General features: G+C 39.5%; 1 protein-coding gene across 6 annotated transcripts in view; it reads left to right on the forward strand.

Annotated features, from left to right (window-relative positions):
- Nucleotides 1-12,159, forward strand: part of UBAP2 (ubiquitin associated protein 2) — a 176,361-nt gene that overhangs the window by 55,517 nt on the left and 108,685 nt on the right. For all 6 annotated transcript variants that reach the window (XM_075447220.1, XM_075447224.1, XM_075447221.1 and 3 more), the window contains exons 9-10: nucleotides 6,079-6,131; nucleotides 10,940-11,007. In XM_075447220.1, the coding sequence (XP_075303335.1) occupies nucleotides 6,079-6,131; nucleotides 10,940-11,007 (121 nt within the window). The remainder of the gene's footprint in view (nucleotides 1-6,078; nucleotides 6,132-10,939; nucleotides 11,008-12,159) is intronic.

Here is a 12,159-nt window from a genome sequence, read left to right on the forward strand (position 1 = left end):
TTAAGTACTGCATAAGAGCTGACCTACTGTGATTAAGGAGTGTAAGTACTACTAAAAGTGGTTGGTCCACAGGCACTGGTCTATAGGGTGTGAATATCTAAGTAGAAGAAGAAAAAGAAAAGAAAAACTGTTTACAAATATGAATCCACTCAGTGACACTGGGATGGCTTTGGAAGCCCCACTTGTACGACGCAGGAATGCAAGGAGGTGAGTCTCTTGGACGGAGGAGAGTTCCAAGATCCGCCACCTTTGAAGAGAAGAATTATTAACTAAAGCACAAGTAGGCACTTGAATGGAAGCCAAAAAAGCAGCCTGCCTCTCTGAAGATAGAGGCTGCTGTGTATTTCTGTATGAAATTTCAAATGTCAAGTACGCACTTCTGACTAAAGGCAAGAGACATAGTTTGGAAAGGAACCACTTAACAGTGGTCTCATGGTGATTCAGAAACGAAGAATGTGACCTGCTTGTCTGTGATTGGGAAAACAGGATACCTTGCTGCATACCATATTCTGTGACAGGAGATGAAGACAAAGGAAAGCCTGTGTCAGGATGGAGAAATTAATGTATGTTATTGTCCACACTTGGGAACCACTGAGTGATAGGAGAGACATTTTTTTTTTTAACCCCAGCAAAGGATAACTCTTCTCATCTTTTCATTGCTGAAGCATAGTCAGGTGATTTTTCATCAGGCCCTGTGTAAAGTATGCAAGAAAAAGACTGATACTGGAGGCCAGGGTGTGCTCTGTTGAGCTCTGCTGTGAGCCACTTGAGATGCGGTTTTCTAAACTTATAAAAGCCATTTTCCACTTAATCAGAGAAGACAGTAACAGGCTCAGAGTTTAGGAGGGCTTATTAGGCAGCTTTCTTGTCACTCTAAGTGCCTTCTAGTCCACTGTGGGAGAGTGGCCCTGAGTATATTAATGGTTATTGAAAGGGAGCTCTTTTGCAAAATAAGGCATCTTTCCAAGGAATTACTTTTGGAATTACTTGGTGCTATAGCGCAAACAGAAATGCACCTTTTACTTTCACTCATACTGGTTTTTCATAAGGAGTTTATCAGATAAGGAGTTAGAAGGACACCTAATGACTTGAAAATTCCTCTAGGAATACTGAGACTCTTGTTTGCTCCATGGTAGCAGAGGGCATGATGTGTTGTTACAAGTAGTGCAAAAGCAATAAGGTCAGCTGACTAAAGCAAAAAGACATATGAGAAAGACATGAGGAGACTGGACCAGAGGTAGAAAATTCACTGGTTAGCAATTAGTGAACGCAACTGTAAGGCTGTGGCTTACGCCTGACTTTGACTTGTGCTTCACATCCCAAGTGAGCTCGAATATTTTGTGACCCTCCCTGCTAACTCTGAGTAGCCATCGTGTGCCTCCCCTATGGCCGCCTCCGTTCCTTCTTACAGGCATCTCCTCAGTCTTCAGTAACGGAAGAATTCTGCCTAGGAGTAAGAGTAGCCTGGTGTGGGTAAACAGATCTGAGCAAGAGTACAATTGTGTCTACACGAGGAGTTTGCTGCTGAGCAAGTAGATTGGTGGAAATTCAAAATGTGCTAGCTGATGTGTGGAACTTCTTTTTGGATGCCAAGTGTGTTTTTGCGGTTAGGCGGTGCCCTTGTCACCGAGAACTGCACTGAACTTTGGTAACACAGCTGAAGACATGTGTGGAAGTTGGAGAGCATGGTATGGAGAGGAAGCTGTGAGAAGGCATTTGGGAATTTTCCCTGGCCCCATCAGTTTGATGGTTCTTAGGGGTATGAATGAATGAGTGTCAGTGTGGGGAGTTCCTGCAAAATCATTTGGTTGGTAGAAATTTAAAATAAACTAGTGAAATGTGAATGTTCTTTTTGGGTGCTAAGTACTTGTTTTGCTGTCAATCTTAGTTTATTTTCCATGCAAATAGAAAAGGCACTGTAACTGACAAAACAAAAATGTCTCTATATATATGACTATAGGAAGAGAGTTTTATTTTATGGTATTTCTTCTTTAGACAAGCTGTAGGAATGTCTGAAAAAAGTCCCCAAGGCAAAAAAAAGAGATCTCTTTAAAAAGAGTAGGCTTTAAAATGGAGTCATTTAATTTTGTCCAAGTGGGAAGCCATTCACCCTTGTGATGGAAAGCATCTTGCGAGTTATTAGAGGCGGCTGCAGTGGGAGTAGTAGTTTTAAAACAGAAGAGAGAGTGCTGGGAAGGAAGATGGGAGCAGCAGTTCTGAGGAAAGAGTGGCAGACAAGGTATTGGGCTTGGAAACAGGTTGTACAGTGTTGAGCTGGTGATTTGGCTTGTTGATCACAAATTTTAGTTTTCAATGTTTTGCTTTTTTTTTTTTTCCTTAATGTACAATGCTGTTATATTAGTTACAAAACCAACAGTCCCACTAATAAGTAAGTTCCCAATGTGGAGTTACTAAAGGTGTGAATGAGGGTAATATATATGTGGAAATCCATAAACCCTGTACTGGGCTAATGAAAGATGTCAGATGAGAGTATACGCAGAGGATGAGCAAGATGGAAATCCTGCTGTTTATTCCTCGTTACCGAGTCTCATTTCTTCTTTCATCTAAAAAGAAAGAAACCAAAATTAGCTCATACTAGCTACTTTGAAAATGAGTGTCTTTCAGCTGTAGCTACATTAAAAAAGGCGATAACTGGGTAACTACGTGGAGAAACAAAACCAATTTACTTATCAAAATGTTTTCTGAAGACATCATGCAAATATAAAATCTGTGGAGTTCTGAGTATTTATTATTTCCTCTTTAAGCCAGTGCTGGGAAATGATCAACATCAACATTTTCAACTAAAAACAAATACAGTGTTTATTTCCAAGATGTAGCTACCCCCATACCTGCTCTGAAGGAGCTCTAGAACCTCTTATCCTGAATTGTTGCACATGCCAGAGGAATTGCGGTAGCTGAAATGAAAGGTGTTTCTAGGTGCACCATTGTGTAATTCTATAGAAAAGATACCTGGTTCTGTGCAGGAAAAATATAGTGTTGTGGTTGAAATAAAAAGAGAGTAAATGGCAAGTCTTTAATGTTTCTTAACTTTTAAGTTTAATTGTATTCCAAATAATTCAGCATTGGTTTTCCTGCATCCTAATTTCTGTAGAAGTAGTGTACAACTGAAAAGCAAAGAGAAGGAACAGGTGGTGGGGAAACAAAATGACCAATCCTCATGCAAAAGGAACTAAATTTGAACAGTGTGATTAATAGTTTCTTACAGGCATGCTGAGTGTTCATTCTCCTGTCTTTTTTGTAATGTACAAGGCAGTGGGAGGTCCTGAGTGACAAATCACAACAGTTCTTGTAAATAAATTGTATTGTTGGTGGTGTTATAGTAGGTTATAAAAATGGTATTGTATTCTGGTAATTTACTGATACCTCTACTTTGAGAGAGTTTCATAAATTTCACAGAAAAACTTCCTTTGTTATCTTAGTTGTGAGCAGCCTTAAATCACTCTGAAACTGAAGAATGAGAGGAAAGAAAAATTATAGTGTAACTGTTAAGAGGGAAGAAGGGAATTGTGTGCTTGGAAGTTATACGGAAGTTTGTTGGTTTTATTTATTTATTTATTAGCACTGCTGTAAAAGTCGGAAGGAGCATTTTAAGGAAAGCTGCAGGTCGTTCTAGAACGTGAATGTAATCCAGAAGGAAAGGATTAGTACATAAGTTTGGGATAGACCAAAATAAAATTATTTTGAGGCTAATATCTGTGGCTGATTATTCCAAAAAAGGAAAAGAAAAATAGTGTGTCAGGAAATGAGGAATTGGAGGAAGATAGCTGAAGGCTTCCCAAAAAGCTTTGTATACTTCTTATTGGCTTTATAACTTTTCAAAACTGAACTTGTTACAAAGGGAAACAGGAAAGAGTCACAGGTAGCCACCTAGGTTGAAGTTGCTATGACAAGGATCCTTGAAAACACAAAGCATAATTTTGGTGGAAAATAGAGAACTGTTAAATTGTGATGCTTTGCCAGGCATGGGGGAAAGGCTGGGAAGAGGGTAATAGGGAGTTGCGACAATGCCAGGGTGGATTTTGGACTAAAAGGAAATTGATGCACCTGTGGCAAGATCAGACATAGGATCCCATTAGCAGGAGGAAGGCGCTAGCAAACTGGATTTAATGCAGAGAAGAGCAGTGAAATAACGGAGGCCGGAACTATTAAGTTGGGAAGATAGAGTGTTGATAAGCAACAGTAATAAACTTAGCATGTTGGGTAGACCAATAAAAGGGTGAATTTGTGTTCAGTATTTAAAAAGACTAAATGCACAGAACCATATTCATAAGCAGGAGCAACAGATAAACTTTTAAATTCAATGTCAGGAAAACGTCCCAAGCATTATTCCAAACAGGTTCAGTCTCAGTGGTGGTGGGGGATGCTCAAGTGTTGGGTTTGGTCTGTTGGAGCTCTTTTTGTGTTTGTTTTAGCAGACTCTGAGCTCCATTGTTAGAGTTCTGGCACCAGCACAGGGTTTGTCTTCTGCAGAGGCAGGCCTTGCTCTGACTGATGGGAGATAAATACAAGCAGGGCAAATACCAGGATGTATTTCTTTAAAGACGAAATATCAGAGGAATGGATCCTGTGCTGATCAGGTGACGGGAAAGAAAAACAACTATTTCTCTAAAAACTGCTGCTTATTGGGCTTTTCCTCCTTTCCAATATTTCTAGGAAAGTGTGTGGATTAGTCTAGAAATTTGAGGCATTGTGGTAATTCTGCTGTGCTCGGGTATGATTATTAGTTATTTTGCAGCATGTGGAAACCTCCTGGTTAGGGGCTGTTTGGCAAAATGCGAGCAGGAGATGTTTCAGGCATCTCTATATTGCTCCACAGAGCCAACACAGGGTGGATGTTACCTTGCTCGGGACCTGCCAAATAATTTTGGATTCCCAGGTATCAAGCCCCTCCCTTCTCCTCACCACGCGTCTGTCTTCGTGGTAGGCCTGTTCGCCTCACTGGATTAGTGCCGTTCGACCCACCTCTGCCCAAGACGCTGCTTTGTAACGGTGTACGAGAGAATGCACTAATGTAGTGATGGCATTAGTACGCACTGGGTTTGATGCTGTCTTCAGGGGGCTTGTTCCTGGATGAGTGCGTCTCAGAGGGTTCCTGGTTAACTAAAAGATGATTAAAGCAGTCGTTCTTTTGCTTTTGTACTTGATCAAAGGTGGTGGTAGCAGGAAATTTGCTGCTGGTATTTTCTTTGCTCATGGTCATGTAGTTCAGATGAAGGCTCTGGTTGTTTCTGGGATGACCTTCCTTGTGCTTACACTGGTGGGCAAGGCCTTCAGTCCAGTTACTGCTCTTGCATGTCTATGCCTGATATTTCCTCTGGAAGGGATCAGGTTTTTGCATCCGTAGGGTCGTTTCCTGTAGTTTTCCCTTTGCCACATGTTTTAGACTGTGCCCTGTGCTCCAGCGTTCACCAAATAAGCTCTGCCACAAGTTATGGGAAGAAGTGTTTTGCAGCTACAGTGGAAGCTTATTGACTCTTCTGCTGCCATTATGTGAAATATATATATGTTTTAAAATAAAATTGCTTTAGCAGCGGAAGGGATTGGTATTGTTCTGCCCTGAGGAGAGAGTTAATAGATTGGAAAGGAGCCTCCAGGGGCACAGCTTGGAATTTGAATATGTTGGAAGTAGGATTGTGGATGCTGGAGCAGGTGGTGGTGTTGTGTTTTGTTCAGGGTCTGTATGAATTTGTGCGTGAAACTGGGAGATTCCATGGGAGGGCTGAGTGACCTCTCCCTCTTATTAGGGACATAGGAGGAACTTCTTCCAATGTTTGGGGTTAATCACTGGTTGCAGAGATGTGTTCATACAATTTATGTCTGGTACCATAGTGGCTAAGAAATTCCTGAAATCGGAAATAGAGGGAAAAAAACCAACCCTCCCCGGATTTTAAATCTGCAGGCATATATTCTAGAGCTTCTCCTGGTTTCCAACCACCATCTCGTTGCTTTCTATTCCACTAATAATGAAAACTGTATTACCTGTAAAGCAGAAGGGTTAAAATATGACATTGTCCTTTTTGCTTGTAACTGTTTTCTTTCCTTCCCAAATTGCAACAGGAGCGTGGAAAAACTCAATAGAAGAATGGACAGCAGAGGACTGGAATGAGGATGTAAGTGTACCTTGTTGGATAGACCAATTGATTATTCACCCTTTTCAGAGTTTCTATGTTGCCTTCAAAAACTAAATGTTCGTTTCTATGTTGTCTTCAAAAACTAAATGTTCGAAGTAATACTTTGCTGTATGCATGCAATGATATTTCTTACTGCATTTCTTTCTGTAATTCCTGTTTAAAATATATATATATTTAGATAAGCTTTTTTTTAAATAAAATGAATTCATAACTATTTATTATGCTGGGTGGACAATACATAGATAATAAAATTTAAAGTTTTATCCCAAAATAAGTATTTGTGAACTATAGCGCTCCACTGCTCAGGGCTGATGGGTGTTAACTGCATGATTCCCCCTACTATTGTGTTTGGATTTAAAGCCATATTGTCACAAGACTTTTATGTAATTAAGTGTTGAAGCTTACCATCAACTTTAGACTCCTCATTTGATGCTTTTTGTTTGAAATACGCATAATGGTTCCACTTAATGTTATGAACACCAAGGGGACAAAGAAAAGGAGCTAGCAGTATGCTAAAGTTAGCACTTAATTGCATCATTCGTGTTTCATCATGATGTGTTGTCTAAAGTACTACAACAATTTTGATTCTTGTTCTTTGTTAGGCAAGAGGTGTCTTCGTGTCTGCAAAATATTTGACATTTGTGATCATCACATGTGAAAATTGCATTTGTTCTTTCAAGTTTTCAGTTATAATATTTATAACGCCTAAGCGGTTGAGAAAACAAAAAAGGTATCAAGAAATATGGAAAGAAAAGCTTAGCTTTTAAGAAGTTGTTTTTGTTTTCTGGGAATATCCACTATTTCAGCTTTATTTTCAGAAGAATAGGAGATTGTCTCAGAAGTTATCCCTTTTGCATCCTCCTGTAGGGTTGCATGTCAGTGTTATCCTCCCAAAATGTGTGAAGGTTTCGTGTAACAGATATGAAGACTCTCCTTACTTAATCAGAGGTCTGTGTCTTTTGAGAAAATTGAAAGAAACTCTAAAATTCCTAGGTTTTCTGTATCAGTTACTGCCATCAAAAGCTGGCATCTTTTTTAAACCTGTCATCTCTTTCTGCGGTATGTGCTAGAGGCGAACTAAGGATAGTGAAAATTTCTGGCCTTCCTTCTCACCCCTGTTTGATGCTGGTACAATATGGCATTTGTAGTATGGGAGGAGCTGTGGAGCAATACTGAATAAGGATAGCATTTTTAAAAATTAGTTATTGAACCTCAGTAATTTGCACGTGATTTTGAAAGAGCAGCAGATGAAATCTCTAGCCTGTTGTTATTTTTTATTAATTTTAGAGTCTTGGAAAAATCGCTGTAACCTAGGAGAAAGTTGGTCATGTGCTGATGTTCCGAAAGAGTGAATGAAATGGTGAGCTGCAGACACATTAGCCAAAAACCTGCATGGGGAAGAAAATAAAGGAAAAATTAATTCATCTGATTTAAAAAAAAAAGCATAAGAATACAGCTTGTACCATTCAGTGTAGTTCTATGGAAAATAGGTCTGCTTTAAATAAGCATGATCTTGGTCTTTAAGTAAATTACGGGAATATGTATTGTAAGAGATTTGATCTACATCTTTGGTTCTAAAAATAATGACATGCTATCATGAAACACAATAAGTGGATTAAAATGTGCCTTGCAAATTTTGACAAGTAAATCTTTTGCAGGATGACCCTTTTTAAACTTGGGCATTTCTAGGAGAAGTGTGAAAGAATACAGTCCCAGGCCAGATGCCATCTAGTGTCTTTATCAATGATTTGGAAGTGAAAAAAAAAATCACTGCTGAATAAAATGTGTGGGAAATCCGAAAGTGCAATTAAAAGTAAGCCAGGCATGCAGAGGAATCTGGACCTCTGCTAGACTTACCCTGTTCAAATGAAAAACACTTTAATATAGTGAAGTGTCCATTTTGTTTTATAAGAATAAATGCACACCTCCAGGACAAGGGGATGTTTTCTGGAAAGCAGCAGCTGAAATATTTTCAGCATTGTAGTGGGTGATGAAAAAAGAACAGCTCAGCATTATCTCCTAAAGGGCTGATGCTGTGGCAGAAAAAAATCTGTTGAAGTCTTTTTGCCTGTAGGCACTCTTCCCTGTCTCTTAATCATTCTTGTTTTCTATTTCTGTATGTGACTGTCCTGAACTTGATTTTGAAGTACTACATCAAATTACTCATTGCTTTTACAAAAGAAAAATTGTGAAAAATAGCTGAAAATTATTTACTGATAGAAGAGGTCCTTGAGGGTGGGTTTTTTAGTTCACTGGATCTGAAAAGGTTACTTCGTTAGCATATAGTGGGCTCTGGTTTTAGGCTAGCAGACAAAGGCATAATATGAACCTGTGGCTGGAAAATGGAGCTGTGCATTTTAATTATAATAAACAATTCTAGCAGCATGATTAATGATTAAAACAAGCAGGGAAGCTATGTATTTGGAGATAAAGACCAGGTGTTTTTCTGAAGAATATTTTTGTTTAAATGTGATGTTCTCTAGTCGGATACAAGTTAGGAGCAGGTGAGTGAAATTTAAAGTTATTTGACCTGAGAAGGATTAGATTTTTGTGGTCTAAGAGTCCTGTCTGTTATTTATCTTTAATAGTGAGTGTTGAGTAAGTGTAGTACGTTGTCAGCATGCTCTTGAATAGAGTGGAAACTGCTTGCGTTGAAAACAGGACGTTGTATTTTGTTAAAGGGATATTTGGGGGATTGACAGTGAAGGACCAGCAAATGTTGAGGCACTGTAGATGGCTCTGGATTTTCCTCTTAAAATTGTGTTCATATTTCCCTGGCTAAAGAAAATAAAGTTTGGCTACAGAACCTGTCAGAAGGGGAGAAACAGAATACATGCAAGTTGCTGGAAAGTGGATGAAGATGAACATTGTCTGTACAATATTGATAGTTTTTATTTGAAACAACAGAAACACTTTAAAAAAAAAAGAAGAAAAAAGTGTGTTTTAGTGGGAGTGTTTCATTTACCACGAAGCAGCATGAGAACTCGTTTTATTTTCTTTAACTTGTGTACATCATATGTATGAGTGTAAGAAATCGTTGACATTACAGAGAAGGTAGTTAAATATTAAGGGACCATAGGCTGCTGCTCGTGCGGTTAGCTGAACTCCGTGTGCCGTATCATGCAGGAGTCTCGTAACACTGCGAAAAGTACAGTACCTGTTGGTCTAAAATAACAGGTGCAGTGTGGAGAGGGCTGAACAACAGAGAAACAGCCTTTTTAATTGGAAATATGCTTGAGCTGAATCTTTCTTTGTTTTGGCCAGTACATAGAGTTGCAGGCTGGCACCATTATGCACAGGACAGTTGTGTTACAGAAAGATGGGATTAAAGTATGTTGCAATGGCAGAAAGGGAAGAGAAGGAAATGGAGGGAGAAGCTGTGGTGGTACCTCTGGTATTTTTTCATCACACAGTGTGTTGCACGTAAATGGGTGCTAGGAGAGTACGTGAAACATTTGAACTTTGCTTCTGAGTGGTAAGTGACTGCTCACAATCATCCCCTCTGCGTCCTGCTTAAATCAACAGTGTTTCACAGGAGAATCCCAGTCAGGTGGCTCCGTTCAGAGATGTATGGGCTTTCAGCAGAGCTGCCTGTGGGATGGCAGATGAAAGTGGCTCATGTCCATGATGTCCTTTAAACTGGACTGCTAGCAATGTAGGCAATCAAAAATGCATAATTTCCTGGAACAGCTATATTCAAATGTCACATTCTAAAGGGGTTCTTTGTGAGTGTTTGAATAGGTCAGTTATTCTTTAGTCTAAATACAAAGGTACACCAAAGTAGTTAAGGGTGATTTTGTGCTAATTTAATTTAAAATATAAGCATTATACATACCTATCTTTTATCTTGTTAAACCTAACCTGTACTGGCTTAAGACTTGTTCTGGTTTGCCAGTATTCCTGTCAATAGAAATTAGTTAGCTGTAGGAAGTTGTAGCTGTTTAACAGCTATATTTTAAGACAGAAAAGCTATGAAAAACCCAAACAAACAGCAAACAAACAACCTCCTTACAAACCAAAATCACCCCCTTACTGCTCAAAACCCAACCAACCAGCTCCCACTTCCCGGTTACCTGTGCAAGTTACCTGTCTTTATTGTAACAGCATGGTGAAAGTGATACAGTTTTCTGCTGTGGATCGTCTGACTGGTTGTACTAGTATAAGCAATTACATGGTTCTCCGTTTGTTATTGTTTTCAAACTCATCCTTGCAGAGCAATCAGTTTAAGATGTTGTTGATGCCCCTAGCAGAAATGCAAAGGAGGAATCACAAATGATAGTTCACTGTACATGCCTGAGTTCAAACCTGCCTCCGTGGGTGACGTGAGCTGAAATGTAAAACAGAGGGATACATGAAATGAGTGGGAACGGTGCAGTGTGTTAGACCTCCGCAACAAGATTTATCAGACCTGCTGTATGGAGTCCTAAATTATGCCTGCACAGAGTACCTTTACACTGATGATATACCAGTTGCCACGTTACTGGTATATTTGACAGTTAAACTATTGCTCAAACTGATGTAGTTACATTGGTGTACCAATTGTGTATGTTCAATAGATCAAATTTCCTAACACTAATTAAATTGTTACTGGAATCTGTGAAGAAGACTTTGCTGAAGTTTGACTATGTTTTTTTGTCTTTTTAAGCAGAGTTGCAGCGTAACAGGTTGTAATGGTAGTTTGACTTTGCTTTTAGAAGTGCGTGACCAAGATGGAGTTTCTGCAGATGTCACAACAGCGAAGTGTGAGCATGTGTATGATTAAAACACCGTTTTCCCCTCTCTTTCAGCTTTCTGAAACAAAAGTCTTCACTGCTTCCTCTGTTCCAGCTGAGAATCATGTGACTCCTGGGCAAAGGTAAGCTCCTCTTCCATGTTTTCCCTGTACCTTAAAAACCTTCTCCTTGGTGAAGCAATGTTGACTAAAACACAGGGCAGCGCTGGTCAGATTGGTCAAGCTGATTTCAAAATTGCAAAAGCCTTGCTTGCAAATCATTGGTTTTGTGGGATTCCTGTGTTACCTGTTATTGATTATGGAAGTGGAGCCAAGCTTACCAAATCCACAAGCATAAAACTGAGAAGACTGCCTTCTGCACGAAAACGCCTTGTAGGCAGGAACAAAAGTAGCTGGGAAGAAAAAGTTCTGCAGTTAAAAAGGAAGCTCTGGCTTTGCTGTCCAGAAAATGGAAAGCCTACCCCTGTAGATGCAGGAGATGTTCAGAAAGTAGTGCTTTGGCAAATGTGTTAACAGAAAAGCTTGAATTGGCAAGATGGTGAATTTTGTGGTAAGCCTCACAATTACTTGCCGTAACTGATAGTATGGAGTCCAGATAGATGAAAAATATGGGGGTTGCTGCCTTGCTTAGCTTGCTTGCCTTTGTCCTCACCAAATGTGTGGTTGATGATGTTGTGGAATCAGTTGCCTGCATTAGCCTCAGGTACCAGGAGAGCAGGTCACAGTTGTGTCATGAAGGCAGTATGCCTGAGATCTGAAAACTACATGGCCTAATGGGCCCAAATACTTTGATACAGCTGTACAGCTGTACTCCAGACTGCAGCAAAATTTTCTTTGTAACGTGGATCTGATCCGAAGGAGGCATGGTGTCAATTGGTCTACAGTTTATATTCCTTTCTTTCTTAAAGTTGATATGCACACATGTTCATTGTTCTAATGCAAATATTCTTCCAGTGGATGCCCCTGAAATAATGTTAGGAAATATTTTAGTTCATCAACTGAAATTCTGGTGGGTGTTTGTTTTGTGTGGATTTTTTTTTTTTTTTTACTTGCCGTATGAAAGGTTTGGGCATTAAGAAGTCTATGCTAATGGAAGTGCTGGAAGGGGCTCTTCAACCAAAGCCTGCGGTATATTTAGGATAAACTTAAGTCAAAATTGTTGTTGTCTGAATGTTTTGCTTTTCCTTGCGTAGACCTGTGCTAAACATGTGGTGGGGGTTAGTAAGCCATACTAAATATAAGAAAATTCATTTTTCTCATTCTGCTCAGGTGTTT

Source organism: Opisthocomus hoazin, chromosome Z (genome assembly GCF_030867145.1).
Source record: "Opisthocomus hoazin isolate bOpiHoa1 chromosome Z, bOpiHoa1.hap1, whole genome shotgun sequence".
In the NCBI taxonomy this organism is placed as follows: Eukaryota; Metazoa; Chordata; class Aves; order Opisthocomiformes; family Opisthocomidae; genus Opisthocomus; species Opisthocomus hoazin.